The sequence below is a fragment of the Myxocyprinus asiaticus genome, chromosome 39 (genome assembly GCF_019703515.2).
Source record: "Myxocyprinus asiaticus isolate MX2 ecotype Aquarium Trade chromosome 39, UBuf_Myxa_2, whole genome shotgun sequence".
Lineage (NCBI taxonomy): Eukaryota > Metazoa > Chordata > Actinopteri > Cypriniformes > Catostomidae > Myxocyprinus > Myxocyprinus asiaticus.
This window is the reverse complement of record NC_059382.1, coordinates 5,132,446-5,149,001: the sequence shown is the minus strand read 5'-3', so window position 1 is coordinate 5,149,001 and position 16,556 is coordinate 5,132,446. Positions and strand designations below refer to the sequence as shown.

The following is a 16,556-nucleotide window of genomic DNA, read 5'->3' as shown; positions in this document are numbered from 1 at the left end:
TTTGACCACTGGATTCTTATGGATTACTTTTATACTGACATTTGGGCCTTCAAAGTTCTGGTCACCATTCACTTTCATTGTATGGACCACCAGAGCTGAAATATTCTTTTCAAAATCTTCGTTTGTGTTTTGCAGAAGAAAGAAAGTCATACACATCTGGGATGGCATGAGGGTGAGTAAATGATGATAGAATTTTCATTTTTGGGTGAGCTATCCCTTTTAAGACAAAGTGGCCTGTTTAATTCTAAAAATCAGAGCGAGAGTGGCTGTGTAAATTATTTCTACCCTTGTTATTTGCCAAAAGAAATGTAATGACCAGTCCTACCTTTTATTTAAAGGAAAAGTGGCAGATATAAATGCTTTGCAATGACACGTTTAATTACAGTCTATGTAAGAATAAAGTCCATTAAATTTGTGGCACTAATTGAGCAAATTTTACAGAAAAAATTGCAATGTTCTTGGAAATCTCCAAATTAGTCCTATAGGATTTTCTGTAAAGCTCGTCTGAGCAAGCAACAAAATATGTAAAATATGGCCCCTTCAATCAACAGAGAGGAGAAGTAGGTGAGAAACAGCTAAAAGTCTTTCTCTAGGTGGATGAAGTAAGGGGAGAAAAATGAGCGAGCTTCTGAAAATCTGTCAGCCTGCTCTGAATTCCATCATGAACTATTTATGACCCAATCAAAGCCCAGAGAAAGAGAATATATAGGTATGTGTTTATCTCCCTGTACTCGCTTTTCATCTATTACTCTGTACGTTTTGAACCTCTCTCTCTCTCTCTCTCTCTCTCTCTCTCTCTCTCTCTCTCTCTCTCTCTCTCTCTCTCTCTCTATAGATGGCTGGTTACTCATTGTCAGTGAGAGCTCTTGACAGCGGCACACCTGCCATGTCCTCCACCGTCCAGGTCAACATTGACATCTCGGACGTTAATGACAACCCGCCCACTTTCACTCCAGCCAATCACACTGCAGTTATACAGGTGCAATAATTAGTGGCAGTTAAATCAGCCAATCACATCCAAGTAACTTCACCAGTGTACAGTAACATGAGCTTTACTCATCAACAGGAGAACAAGCCATTGGGAACGAGTGTACTGCAGCTGTCCGTCATCGATCAGGATGCCAGCCATAATGGCCCTCCCTTCCATTTCAGCATCCTTTCAGGAAATGAGGGGGCGTGGTTTAAGCTGGATAGGGAGGGGCTATTGACAGCCAATCGGGTGTTTCGTAGGTCAGAAGGCACTGAATACATTATTCACGTGCAGGTGAGGAAATACTGAACAAAGATTGCTTTTGTTTCTATTAACTGTTTGTTTTATTTTTTCACAGAATTTTTGCAATATGCATGCTGTATAAAAATAGTCATTTCAACAGAAATTCTGAACTTAAAATCTGGGGGAAAAAAAAAATATATGTAACAAAAAATTAATTAAGATAGAAATCTGGGAGGGAAAAAAAGAAAATTAAATGCACACTAATATGGAGAATGGTTTTTTTGGATGCTGGTTTTTTTGAACAAATGTGAGAAATGAAAAAAAAAAAAAAAATGTAATACTTTTTCACAATTGCAGTTCAGGGCTTCCGTACATGCTTAAGTTTTATATGATTTATATGCAATAGCCACAAAAATGAAAATGGATATGTTGTTATACCAGCAGTTAAATTTTAATTAAACAACCCAAAATATGTGTTAGAAACTGCATTATTCAAAAGCCTCTTTCTGACTGTAACTCCTGATTTGTCAGTTATTTGATTGACGCTTGGTTTAACCAATCAATGACCTCTGTTTTTGCACCATAGGCAAGTGACTCAGGTAGACCGCCTTTATCGTCGACGGCGACCGTGTTGGTGCGTGTAATAGAGGAGAGCGTGCACAAGCCTGTGGCATTGCCTTTGCACGTGCACATCGTAACCATGGAAGACGAGTTTCCGGGAGGCGTTATTGGTCAGATACATGCAACAGACCAGGACGCATTTGATATTCTAACCTACGGCCATACACACCAGCAGAGCAGCCTTTTCAAGGTGTGTGTGTGTGTGTGTGTGTTTCCCATTGAATGTGTGTTTTGACGGCTTGACACATAGTAATGTATAAACCAGGAGATAAAACACTATGCAATAGTTGGCCCCACCCACTGTTTAAAGTCACTGGTTTGCTTCACCTATATATTTATATTAATACTTACCCCAAAGAAATAAATACAGTACTCTGTCATTATTTACTCACCCTCATGTCATTCCAAACCTGTTTGCTATTATTTTTATCTGTGGAACACAAAATGAGAAATGTTTGAGGAAACTCTACGCAGCTTTTACCAAACAACAACGATTAACAGTGTTGAAATATTGAATTGGCTAGAAATTGCTTTTTGTGAGTGCAATCTCTATAAAATGTTTTTTTTTTTTTTTTTTTAATCCTTCGCCAGTAAGCCAGTTATCATGAGCAACTAGAAAAGTCATGGAAATTAATTGATCAAAATATTTTGGAACCGTATCATATATTTGTGACATATTTCTCTCTTTTTCTCAGGTGAGCCCTCGAGACGGCCGAATCATCGCTCTGAGTGGACTGGATGCGGGTCGCTACACCCTAAACGCTACTGTAACAGACGGCCGCTTTACTGTGAGCATTCCCGTGAGCGTGCATGTGGAGCAGGCCTCTGCCGAGATGCTCCACGATGCCGTGACAGTCCGTTTTGATCGCGTCTCCCCTCACGACTTTGTATCTCGTCACCTCCCATCAGTCCGACGGGTTCTCTCCAGCATCATGGCGACGCCCCACCCCGAAGCTCTGCACGTACTCAGTGTGCAGCCCGTGGAATCGACCGGGCAACTGGACTTGCTGGTTGCCGTGGAGACGGCAGAAGGGGGAGGGTTCTACAAGGCGGCGTTCGTGACGCAGAAGCTGAGCTCTGCTCGTCGTCAATTGGACCAGGTTTTGAGGGTGTCTGCGGTTTTGGATAAGAACTGCTCGGGTCTGGACTGCAGAGAGGCTCAATGTGAACAAACCATCAAGCTGGACTCACACAGTCTGCTCACATACAGCTCCACCAAAACCAGCTTTGTGTCGCCCAAGTTCCACAGGAACACTCGATGTGTGTGCAGCGGTGAGTTTTTGATCTAAGCAGCCTTGACAAAGGCTCCGCACACAGAGGAATCTCATTGGTCCCATGTCCCACTCCCTATAATAAAATGCAAAAGTCTGGTTCCGGAAGTAAAAATCCCATTCATTTTATAGATGAATTTAAGATAATAGATTTTTACCTATAACTTATAAACCTTGAAAGACGTGAGCACGGAGGTTGTTTATAGATGGTATCCTGTTGAAGTCATCAACTTCATTTTAAAAACAATTGTTTAAAGGAATATTCCGGGCTCAATACAAGTGAAGCTCGATCGACAGCATTTGTGGCATGATGTTGATTACCACAAAAACTTTCATTTCAACTCGTCCCTCCTTTTCTTTAAAAAAAGCAACAATTTAGGTGAGGCACTTACAGTGGAAGTGAATGGGGCCAATCCTAAAACTATAAAATAGTCACTGTTTCAAATATATATCCACAAGATGTAAACAACATGAGTGTTAACATGATTTTAATGTGATAAAATCGCTTACTAACCTTTTCTGTGCAATGTTAAATACAGTTTTACAACTTTGTTACCATGACAGTGTAACGCTGTAAACCCTTAAATCCAGACTGTAAAAACAACAATACTGTATAAACATCTTTACTGCTCAAATACAGTAATACACAAGTATTAACAGAAGAATGCATGTTAACTGCTTTTATACAATTTTAAGCTTCACATTTCTGGCTTTAAACCCTCTTGGCCCCATTCACTTCCATTGTAAGTGCCTCACTGTAACCTAGATTTTGCTTTTTTAAAGAAAAAAGGAGGGACGAGTCGAAATCATTTTTGAGGTGATCAACATTATGCCACAAATGCTGTTGATTGAGCTTAACTTGTATTGGCCCCTGGAATATTCCTTTTATAACAGGATTCCTGGTGAAGAACTACACTACCCATGATCCTGAAGGTAAACAATACACCAATCAGAGAATCAAGGCTATCAAAGCTCGCCAAAAGAGCTCTGCAGAGACATCCCATTTCCATGATGCACTGTGAATGATGTAGCCGAGTCGCTCTCCCTACACCCTCAAACTGCTTAATATTTTAAATCTATTTAAAGTAACCAACAACCTTAAATCAGTATCACAATGCTTCATGGGATTGTAGTTTGTTCCCTCATTAAAGTCATAAAGTGCAAAGTCTTGTACTTGTCTCTCTGTCTGATTTTCAAATACTCATTTGCTTCAAATCAGAGTTTTTAATGTTGTGATTCATCTCAGAGCTGGTTGGTTTGGTTCATGTCTTAAAACTCATTTATGAAGGATTTTATGAAATCCCTATGGATGGAAAAAAATCTGGAACCAGGATGGCAGAAAAAGTCTCCTCATTTGTTGTTATTGTGTCATGTCATGCAGCAGTTAGGTCATGGTCTTACTCACTAAGCAATAACAGTAATTTCTCCTTTATCTCAGATGGGAGTTGTTCTACAGGTTCGGAGGTGTGCGCTGAGATGAGATGTCCTGGTGACATGCAGTGTGTCGGCACGGACAGCAGCAGGGGGCTCTACGCGTGCCAGTGTCCCCCGGGCAAACTGGGAGAGTGTGCAGGTAAATTTTGACCTCTGTATGAAGTCTCTCCATGTGCATCATATGTCTTTGGATTTTGACACTGACGATGAACGATCTGTGTGTATGTGTTTGTTTCAGGACACTCCTCTCTGAGTTTCTCTGGGAATAGTTATATAAAGTACAGAGTGACAGATGGAGACAGAAGTGGAGAGATGAAGTTAGCTCTCCGGATCCGAACTCTGCAGAGTAAAGGAATCATCATGTACACACGTGCTGACACCTGCACTGTCCTGAAGGTACCGCTGTCATATTTACACTCAAAAAGTACAAGCACACTCTTAACACGTCAAGATTGTGCACCATTCTGAACTGAATTGAGAATGCCTTTTAAAGTACAATTTAATTCCTTATGTAGCAAACAGCATGCAGAATTGTAATTTGAATTTTAATGTATGACAGTAGAATTAAAATTGAATAAAATTCAAAGAAATTAATTGCAAATTAAATGAATTTTAATTAAATAATTTGAAGTTGGACAATTTTTGCCAGATGTTAGTTGATTTAACAATATTGAACTTAGGGTTATGTTGAGAAAAATATATTCTACATATCAGGGAATAAATAGGAATAATTAGCAAAAATGAACGATAAACTTGTGTTTGGACTAATGTAATTACACAGTCGTTCGAATTTCTTTGAATTGCAAATCTGTAAATTCCTTGCGTTCAAACTGAGATTCAAAATTCAACTAATTAATTAAAAGCAAGCCAGTTCTTCATTTAAAAATTTGGCCTTACCCTGTTACGCACCCATATTTCACCCCTGGGTTCTTGTCCATTTTCCTAAAACAAGAAAATCAAGCCAGTTCTAAATGTTAGTAAGTCCCACCTCTTTGTATTTAATTGTCAGATCGAGGAGGGAAAGCTCTGGTTCCAGTTGGACTGTGGCAACAGTCCCAGGAGCATCGGAATCTCTGGCCGACCAATTAACGACGGATTCTGGCATCACGTGTCCCTAGAGTTACGAGGAAACTACAGCAGCCTGTCGTTAGATGACACATACGTCGAACGTCGTCTAGCTACCCCCAAATTCCATCCTTCAGGAGCAGATTTGACGATATACTTCGGGGCACAGGTGTTGCCTCCAGACACCCGGAGCCTGACAGAACGGAAAGGCCCGCGGGTCAGTAATGGCTTTCAGGGTTGTCTGGACTCTGTTGTTCTGAACGACAATGAACTTCCGCTGCAGAACAAACGAAGCCCGTACGCGGAGGTGGTGGGATTGACAGATCTTAAACTGGGATGCGTTCTCTATCCCGACGCGTGTGCTGCCCAGCCCTGTCTCAACGGCGCCACCTGCATCAGCCTGCCATCTGGAGGTGAGTGTGTTCATGTCCATATGAATGCTTCACAATCCTGCTTAGCCTTCCAAAAACGTCTGTTTTTAGGATTTCTACATGATAAATCTTAATTTTATAATTAATCCTCCTGGTTCCTTTAATTACTTTCAAATTAGTCTCATACTGTGATGTAATTACTCTGTTAATAAGCTTTGCTCAGTTTTGGCTGAAGTCAAATCACCTCAGCTTCTGTCTGGTAAATGGAAGCTTTAATTCGGAGCTTCCGAGTCTGGCGGAGACCAAATGACCAATTATAACGATTAAATCAGCTGTGTTCCTGCTTTACAAATGCTCTCTAGTAAATCTCCTTCTCTTCTTGTGTCATTTTTTCTCTTTTCTTCTCTTGGCTTTTGGCTTCTCGTTGTATCTATCATCATATCCCTTCTCTTCACATCTCATCTCTTCTTTCGTGTTGTCTTTTCTCTACTCTCATCCAACTCATCTTGTCTCGTTTTCTCATTTTTTCTGGCCTTGTGTCGTCTCATCTTGTCTCTTCTCTTCTCGTCGTCTTCTCATCACATGTCTTATCTTGTTTTGTTTTCTTCATCTCTTCTCATATTCAATTGTCTTCCTCGTTTCATCTACTCTCGTCTTGTCTCATCTATTATTTATGTCGTCGTCTTTTCTCATCACGTATCATCTCATCTTGTATTGTCTTGTCTCATTTTGTCTCCATCTTGTATTGTCTTGTCTCATATTGTCTTGTCTCTTGTCATCTTGTATTGTCTTGTCTCATTGTGTCTCAGTTTGTCTCGTCTCTTCTCATTTTGTCTTGTCCTATTCTCATCACATACCTTCTTGTCTTGTATTGTCTCATTTAGTTTTGTCTCTTCTCGTCTTGAATGGTGTCATCTTGTTTCATCACTTCTCTTTTCATCAAGTCTCTGCTCGTTGTGCATTGTCTTGTCTCGTTTTGTCTCTTCTCTTGACTTATTGTCTTGTCTGTTCTTTTCTCTACTAGTCAAATATTTTCTTGTCTCATCTTGTCTCACCTTGTTTCTTGTATTATCTTGTCTCATTATGTCTTGTCTCGTTGTATCTCGCTTCTCATTTTGTCTCGTCTCTTCTCGTTTTGTCTTGTCCTATTCTCATCATGGATCTTCTAGTCTTTTATTTTCTTGTTTCGTTTTGTCCCTTCTCATTTTGTCTCATTTTGTTTTGTCTCTTCTCGTCTTGAAATGTCTCGTCTTGTTTCATCACTTCTCTTTTCATCAAGTCTCTGCTCGTTGTGTATAGTCTTGTCTCGTTTTGTCTCTTATCTTCTCATTGGGTCTTGGCTCTTCGCATTTTGTGTTGTCTCGTTTCGTCTCTTCTCATGATGTCTTGTCTCGTCTCTTCTTGTCTCCTCATCATAGCTTTTCTTGTCTCTTCTCACCTTGTTTCTTTTGTCTCATCTTGTCACTTCTTTCTCATCTCTTCTCTCCTCATCTTGTCCCTTCTCTCTCATTGGTAAATCTCCTTCACGCCTCGTGTTATCTCTTCTCGTTTCTTCTCTTTTCATATCCTCATGTCTTGTTCCTTCTCATAGCTTTTGGCTTCTCGTCTCATCTCTTCTTTCATCTCGTCTATAATCTTCTTCTCTCATCCCTTCTCATCTCTTGTTTTCTCTTCTTGTCTCAATTCTTCTCATCTTGTGTCGTCTATCATCGTCTCATCGCATCTTTTCTCATCGTGTTCTATTGTCTTGTTTCATCTCTTCTTGTATTGTCTTGTTCCTTGTTTCTTCTTATCAGCTCTTTTTCTCATTTTGCATTGTCTTTCCTGTTTTCATCATGTCTCATCTTTTCTCTACTCATTTTGTATTGTGATGTTCTAGCTCCTCTCTTGTTTCATCTCTGCATTTCTTGTCTCTATTTGTCTATTCTCTTTTCATTTCTTCTTATGTTTTCTCGTCTCATCTCATCATGTCTCTTCTCTCTCTATCACTGTCTTTCACTGGCACTGGTTGAATGGAGCACTGTGTTCTGGGAGTTGTGGTTTCTGCTGTACTCAACCTCTTTGTAAAGGTCGTCTGTGCTCGAGTGTCTGCCAGAACTCTGTGTGTGCATGTTTGCACTAATGTCTGTTTGTTTGTGTGTAGCACTGATAAAACCAGTTTACTGTTTACTCACTGACATTTTCCATGTGATTTCCCAGTGGTGTATAAGACTGTGTCATTGCAATTGTTTTCCAATTCATGAACAAGGCGATCTTGTGCGTGTCTCCCTCTCTCAGGTTTTTCCTGCAGTTGCAGCACTCTGTACACTGGAGGGCATTGTGAGACAGAAATCAGTGTGTGTGTGCCAAACCCCTGTCAGAATGGTGGCATGTGTAAACCTATCGGGAACGCCTTCATCTGCAGCTGCAAGAGAGGATACGCAGGCACAACGTCAGTTACCAACTTTTTATATTTGTTTTAGTTAGCTTTCAATTTAATAGAGCCCCAGAATTGTTTTACTTTTTTTTTTATCATTATGGTTTTACATTTATATTTTAACATTGAAGAGGACAACATGTTTAAAACTCATAATGTTATAAAGAATGTGTTGCATTCTGCATAAATTAATATATAATATTAACTATATATGTGTAATATTAATGGCAGGATAGCATTATAATAGTAGTGGAACGTGCATTCATACTCTTAGTTGCAAGGTAAGATGTTTAGCTTTAAACTAAGGATTTTTACAACAAGTTTTGACATACATTATTGTGAGTTTTTTGTATAGCCAAGAACAGCAGTGCTGTGTCTGTGATTTATGTAGTGAAATAGGGAACTGTAGCACAATCTGTGGCCACAAGATGGTGGCATCAGTCTGTTTAAACAACATCAGTTTCTTGAACAAACCTTTTCATCCTCTGCTTCAATTTCTCTGCATGGAGGAGATTATATTGCTGCAGTCTCTCATGGGTTATGATAATGTAATTCATTACAGACCACAGAAAGACTTTTATTTGGTCATTTAGCACTCTAGACGTGACAAAAACACTTGAAGCATACACTGTTATGCACACACAACTTTTCTTTAGTTTTTCATCCAGTCCAGAACACACTATTTTGACAAAAATATACTCACACAAATACAGAAAAGAAAATCTGCTTTCATTTCTTCTCTGAAAAGTGGAGCAACATGAAAAGGCCTTTACGGTGCATTTAACTTTCGTAATATAATGTATTTCTGAGTAAAACAGAATATTCAGTGCAAACTAATGTAGAGCTGGACATTTGATTGGATGGAAACATGTTAGCCTTTGATATTTTTGGGTAACTCTTTCTAAAAGTCAACATGATGGTTGCTACACCCATTTTGCCAGGCTTTTCAGTCCATTTGTACACTGATGCATTACCGCAGCATCGCCATAAAATTTATAGCAGGGCAAAGACACTAAAATGATGTGATAGAAACCCAAGGGGACACTAATGTGAGTGTGTTTATTTTTCTCCTGCAGCTGTGAAGAGGATGTAAACGAGTGTGAACGTGAGCTGTGCGAGAACGGTGGCGTGTGCGTCAACACTTTTGGCTCATTCTACTGCAACTGCACGCCCGGTTTTGTGGGCAGTGCTTGTTCTGTTCGCCCCGTGCTGGTTCCTGACATGCAGGCTGGCCACGCCTACGTGGGGAAGGAGGAGCTTATCGGCATCGCCGTCGTGCTCTTCCTCATCCTCACCCTCATACTCCTGTTCATTGCCTTCCGGAAGAAGGTTTTTCAGAAGAGCTATTCACGGAATAACCTCTCCATGGTTCAGGATCCGGCTACGGCTGCCCTGTTGCACAAAGCCAACGGCGGGCACTACCCGCCCCTGCGTTGTGCCATCGGAGAGCCAATCAGCTTGTACATGGAAGGAAGCTTAATCGGCCCACCTCAGGTTCCCGTCAGACCCATGGCGTACACACCGTGTTTTCCCGGAGACACCCGCGGAACCCTAGAGAAACGGGCAGGGGACGGCAGAGGCCCGGAAATGACGGAAATGAGCACTTTCCATCCGTCAGAGTCGCCGCGGATACTGGGCGGAACCAACCGGAGGGGTGTGGTCGTGTGTAGTGTTGCGCCGAATTTGCCACCTGTTTCGCCATGCCGGTCAGACTGTGATTCACTACGCAAGAGCCCCTGGGAAGAAGAAGGTGAGAGAGAGATATTGGAATATCTGTGTTTGATTGTGTATCTGTTGGCAAATATAAGTCGTCTTTAAAAGAAAAAATCTGTCTACGTATCTATCTATCTATGTGTCTGTCTGTCTATCTATCTTTCTGTCTGTCTGTATGTCTATCAGTCTGTCTGTCTGTCTGTCTGTCTGTCTATCGATCTATCTACTGTATCTGTCTGTCTGTTTGTCTATCTCTCTACTGTATCTGTCTGTCTGTCTATCTCTCTACTGTATCTGTCTGTCTGTTTGTCTCTCTGTCTGTCTGTCTGTCTATCGATCTATCTACTGTATCTGTCTGTCTGTCTGCTCACCGCTGCTGGACGGGGCTACAGAAGTGATAAGGTAAAGTAGGCGTTGATGTGTTGTTGTGGAGGCGGTCAGATGCAAATGTCTACCACAGTGGGACATCACAATGTGGAGGAAGTAGAGAAAGAGTCGTTTTGACAGCTTGGTTTCAACAAATGCTCTTTTTGCAGTGAATAGGAAGTTTTGCGTTCTGAAACTTACAGTGTGTTTTTAATAGTACAAAGAACTCTTACATGTGAAAAGATCAAGGAAAATTTGATCCCTCATGTCATGATCCCTTTAAAGTTTGCGTGGTGCAGTCACGGGACCCCCCCCCCCATAAGAAATAAAAATAAAAAGACTTGGGGGGGGGGGGGTCCCCAAATATTAATGACAAATACAGTTTAATTTATGCAGTTAGGATACGATACATTTCGTGAATTAATTATTTACAATAATTCATGTCTTTGAAATGTATTTTCTGGCTATTTGTCATGCCTCATTAAAAAAGTAAACACCCCTACGCCAAAAGACCACTTGGCGCACGTCAGCATCACTGCGTGCTTGGCTAACCTGATCAATTTAGTACAGTTCACACTTACAGGGTATCCATGGGTAAAAAGTATTGAATGTATTAAATCAATTTGGTGAAAATGAAGGCCATTAAAAAGTCTTAAATTACATTTCCCGAGGTATTTTTTTTGTTGTTGTTTTGTTTTAACATTTCCCTCCTTGGGTCGTAAGGATGAATGAAAACCTTCCACGCCTCACAGATGTGGGTGCGTGATTTTCACTTGTGTGTGTGCGTTCAGTGTACATGTCATCATGCAGTGATCCTATGAGTGCTCCGGGGCTCGAGATATTCCCCATTCATTTTCTCCATTGTCATTCCAACATTAACAGAATGGGCAAATACATGAGAGAAGACACATTTCAGTAAGTTGAACGGTATCTTTCATCAAAACCTCAGATGTTCATTCATGTTTTTTCATGCTGTAAGTTGGAGAGAGAGAGCGTTGTTCCCCACTCTGTTTGAAAGGCCATCTACCGCAATCTGTCACACACACCATTAAAGAGCATAAATACAAAATTTATTGTTTGAATTTCAAGATAAAATGACATCATTTGAAAGCTGAGACTAAAATCATGTTTCTCCAAAAAACTACATCTTACTCAAATGATGGAGCGTGTCACAATTTGTGCATAGGTAGCTGTAACTGCCGCTGTCATGTGCTTTCACTGCTTTGGTGTGTGTGTGTGTGTGTGTGTGTGTGTGTGATGCCACAAGCACTTCTGGACATCATTTTTTCTAAATAAAAATCCCACATTGAATGAACTAATTTTAAAATTAATACAAACATGAATTTCAAATAAAATAATTGTAAAAATAAAATATTTTACAACACAGATTATTTTAGGATATCCTTCAATATAGTGAAATTAACATTATATTCATACGCTTTATAAAAAATACAAATAATTCACGATGAATTTTAATATCTGCTACATAGCTAATAGTAAATTGTACATATCAAACACAGTCTCTTTGCAATTTGGAACAAAAGACAACTATGTTTGTGATATCTGGAGAATATATAGGCTATATCTGATATCTGTTGGAAGCGCTTTCCACCAGTGAGGAACAGAGAATGTGAATGATTGAGAAGGTCTTCAAAAGGGTAATAAAAAGTATTAAATAGGATACCCTGACTTAACAAATATAGTGTACGAATCAATCACCAACCTCAAGGGGTGGGGATCCCCAATAAGACTGGAATCAATTCGAGCACTGTGTTTGTCAGTGTGAATGTATCTGGCACTTTCATCCGTTCATGCCTGCCAACTGTGCAATCCATCTTTCCCTTAGCATGTTTTATTCAAACGTCATTTTTAACTGCATTTACTGCACCTCACAAAACTCAGAGGTTTGCAGGGACCACTGCAGTTTCACACACACTCATATCTCACTACCCCCCCAGGGCTTTAGATACAGACATTTTGGCAAACACACTTTGATATTCATATGCTTAATGAACCCAACGGCAACACTGAAAACACCATAGTATTCTGACTATTCCAACATATCGATTGCAAAATGACTTATGACTGTTTTCATCATAGATAGCAAAACTGCTGCTAGATTTGAGTTTATCAGTGAATGCAGCGGCACTTTTATCTTCTTAAACTCAGCACACTGTCCTGCTGTGACAGATTATGCAGAAGTGTACAGGATCTGGGAATTAAAAAAGCTTTTACTTGTTAAAACCATTTCCACCTGCAGCGACCCAATAGCTAAATCTTTTATACAGTCATTGATGTGTTCTGTTAACCAAATCAAAAATTCCGTTTTATACGAGGATTACAGCAGAAATTGAAAATTTAGCTGCAGGTGGAAACAGGCTTATAAAATAGTCACTTTTTCATTTTTGGTACATTTGATGTTGCTTGTGCTTAACCAAAAGCAATCACTCCAAAGTAATTCAAATTCACTTCATTTAAGAAATTAACACTTATAACCCTATAACTTTTTTGTTTTGTTTACTTAAAATAAAATAAAACTAAAAAAAGAAAGTTGAAGTTGTTTACTATTTATTGACAAAGTTCTTGGTAGTTTTCAGGAACTGACCCCCGGGAGAATTAGACTAACATTTTAGTTATTCAGCGAAGTGAGCACTGTCATCAGCCAATGCCAATGATCTTACAATGGTTAAATACTAATCGATTAGTCAACCTGGCTGATAAATCGGTCTATCATTTGTTTTGTTTTGCCTAGTTGATGTTATTTCATCCAAGTTGAATTACAGCAGATGTATTTCAGAGTTTTTCCGGACTAAAACTCCTGTCTGAAAAGCTTGGTGGTGACAGAACAGAACTTGGGCTGTAATCTCATGATCTCTTCTCTTCCCAAATTAAAAAGTATTTAAGGAATGAAACTCCTAACCTTTGTGTTAGCTGCCCAGATCCATTACCGGTTGGGGCTGTTCACCCCAAGCATGCCTTTGCGTCCATCTGTGTTGTTTTTCAAATCGATTAATTATAAAAACATTTTTTTATGAATTATATGATAGGTAATTAATGGAATTAATCACAATGAAATAACAATAATCAATATATAATAATTAAATAATTATAAATATAATATATATATTATAAAATTTATATTTCAGATAATTAAAATGCATTGAATTATTGTGGAAGACAAGTAAAGCAAAAAAAGTGGCCTTAGAAGTCAGTATATAGCTTATTTGCATATCACTGAAAATAAGCCTATCGTTGCCCAGCAGTCCACTGCAATCCATTTTGCGGTTTAATGTGTCGATCTGTCCGAGACAGAGTTATTATAAGAGCTTTTCTAAGGACGCATCCATGTACACATGCGTCAGTCGGATGCTGTAGGAGCATCTCTCAATGGTTGTGTTGCATGATAAACTGTGTTTTTAGGTCGCTGTGTCAAGATAAACATAGTTTGAAATAGAAAACAAGTCTTTTGGAATTATATTTGAATACAAGAACTCATTCTCATCTTGTGCTGTCGCTATTGTCTTTCAAGAATGAATGTGGTTTGTTGTCTGTACAGCTGCACATTGCCAAAACAGCTGGATTTTCGCTTACTGCCCCCTGTTGAAAACAGTTGGTACTTCAATCTTGAATTGCGCTGATGGTTGGAATTTTCTATATTATGTTCCGGGGACATGATTAATTTCGTTAATGTTTTTAAAGTGTTGTTTTTTATATAATTAATAAACTAATTTAATCTCTAGTTCTTCTTTGTAAACATGGTGCTAGATGGACTGTTTTGTCGCTAGTGTTGGGTGTAATGCATTACTAAGTAATTAATTACTGTAATTAAATGACTTTTCCATTGAAATATTTAAGTAAGGGATTACTCTTAATTTTTCAGTAATTTAATCAGTTACTTCTGATGTAATTTTGTTAAAAACTGTATAGACTATAGAACAATTCTATATAAAACAATAGTGAATTTAAAATCAAAATTTAATGTCTAATGTTAAAATGTATGTTTTGTAATTTAATGCAGCCCCCTTAAATTCTTTGGCCAGTTCATGAATAATTGACTTGATTTTATATGATTTATTTGAAAGAATTATTGTGCCACGGCCGGGTGCGCGAAGGCGGGGGGCCCGCATTCGTAGCACCCTGGCCACGAGTGTTCGGTGTCTGGCTGTCATGATAACGACGGCCGTAAACACCGGCTGTGTAACCCAGGGAGTGAGGAAACTGCTCTTTCTTTGAAAACAAAACAAAAGGGAACACAGGATTCTCCTCCCGGCCCTCCACCGGGGGACGGAGTGGTCTGGAAACCAGCTCCGGGGTTCCAGCAGGCCTCTTCTTCCCTGGGTCGTCCATCTCAGGGGCGCTTGGGGGCCTTCCTGGGGCTCTTAGCGCCGGACCGTGAGATGGGGGTTTCCTGCGGGGGGCTCTACGCCGTTGCCGAGCAATTGGCTCAGGCTGGGGTGGAGCCGCCTGAGTTGCAGCCGCAGGGGGATGCCCTCGGCGACGAGCAGACGGGGTGCAGGACCTTGAACCGTGCCGGGGCAGGATTTGTTGAATCGCCTCCGTCTGCTTTTTCACCGCTGAGAACTGCTGGGCAAAGTCCTCAATGGTGTCGCCGAATAGGCCGATCTGGGAGATTGGAGCATTGCAGAAGCGAACCTTGTCGGCGTCCTTCATCTCGACCAGATTCAGCCAAAGGTGGCGCTCCTGGACCACCATGTTGGACATCACATGGCCGAGTGCCCGCGCCGTGACCTTCATCGCCTGGAGGGTGAGATTGGTCGCCAAGCGCAGGTCCTGCATCACTTCGGGGTCAGGACTACCCACGTGCAGCTCTTTCAATGCCTTGGCCTTGTGTACTTGCAGGAGGGCCATGGCATGCAGGGCGGAGGCGGCCTGTCCAGCGGCACTGTAAGCTTTGGCCGCCAGAGACGACGTAGACTTACAGGCCCTGGACGGGAGTCTCAGGCGATTCCGCCAGGTGGCGGCATTTTGCGGGCACAAGTGCACCACAACCGCCTTATCCACCTGAGGAATCTCCGTGTACCCCCTGGCCGCCCCAATGTCGAGGGTAGTGAGGGCAGACGAACCCAGAAATCGGGTCCAGGCAGTAAAAGGTGCCCGCCACAACTTTGTGAGTTCTTTGTGCACCTCTGGGAAGAATGGGACCGGGGCAGGGCGTGGCCATGAGTGGCGCTCCGAACCCAGGAACCAATCATCAAGCTGCGAGGGTTCCACTCCAGCCCGACGCTCGCGGCAGCCCAGGCAAGCATGGCGGTCAGCTCCGCGTTAGCCTTAGACTGGGCGGCCACACCCGAAGGTGGAAGCCCAGTCGAGTCCTCAGCGTCCGACTGCGCCAACCCGCTCTCTGATGCTGCATTCGAGAGCTCATCCTGCTCACAAGCTCCGAAAGAGACATTAAACTCACCCTGAGGCGAGCTGCCTGTCTCATCCCAGAACCACTCCCATTGAGGTCCCCAAATCGCCCCCAGCACTAACCGACCCAGCCTCGTACCCATAGGTAGAAGGCCCAGGGCGGGGAGCGGCTGGGGTGGCTTTCCCCAAGAAGAAGGAAAGCCGTGACCGCAACGTTGCCATGGTCATGTTCTCACAGTGAGGACACGAACCATCCACGAACGGCACCTCAATATGACTATGGCCCAGACACGTGAGACAGCGCTCGTGGCCGCCAGAGGCGGAGAGATAGCGACCTCATCCAGGAACTACACACAGACGGAAAGCCATCTTTAAAAAGACGCTCTCCGTCAGTGCTCACTCTTTTAGAGGAAATATACTCTTTTCTGCAAGAATATATACTCTTTCAGCTGTCGAAGCGCCCAGGGACGTACTCTGCATCAATCACACAGAGGAGGAGGAAGCCGCTGAAATGCGCTGTATATCCAACAGCATACACTTCTCGATGTGAGGTGAATGGAAATGTAGAGGAACTCACTGCTCAACACCATTCGGCTCCGAAGAAAAAATCTGAATGAGTGGTTGCAAGCCGGCTCCTTTTATACCCGTATGTCCGGGGGAGTGGCATGCAGATTCCACTCGCCAATTCCCACTGGCCTTTTCTCAAAGATCAGAGG

The 16,556-nt window shown here is 41.5% G+C and overlaps 1 protein-coding gene across 1 annotated transcript in view; it reads left to right on the top strand.

Annotated features, from left to right (window-relative positions):
• LOC127429530 (protocadherin Fat 3-like) overlaps nucleotides 1-16,556 on the top strand; it is a 111,561-nt gene that overhangs the window by 81,172 nt on the left and 13,833 nt on the right. Inside the window, exons 19-27 of the mRNA XM_051678590.1 lie at nucleotides 836-979; nucleotides 1,067-1,264; nucleotides 1,800-2,024; nucleotides 2,530-3,106; nucleotides 4,544-4,678; nucleotides 4,778-4,935; nucleotides 5,549-6,017; nucleotides 8,253-8,406; nucleotides 9,468-10,141. Of these exons, the coding sequence (XP_051534550.1) occupies nucleotides 836-979; nucleotides 1,067-1,264; nucleotides 1,800-2,024; nucleotides 2,530-3,106; nucleotides 4,544-4,678; nucleotides 4,778-4,935; nucleotides 5,549-6,017; nucleotides 8,253-8,406; nucleotides 9,468-10,141 (2,734 nt within the window). The remainder of the gene's footprint in view (nucleotides 1-835; nucleotides 980-1,066; nucleotides 1,265-1,799; nucleotides 2,025-2,529; nucleotides 3,107-4,543; nucleotides 4,679-4,777; nucleotides 4,936-5,548; nucleotides 6,018-8,252; nucleotides 8,407-9,467; nucleotides 10,142-16,556) is intronic.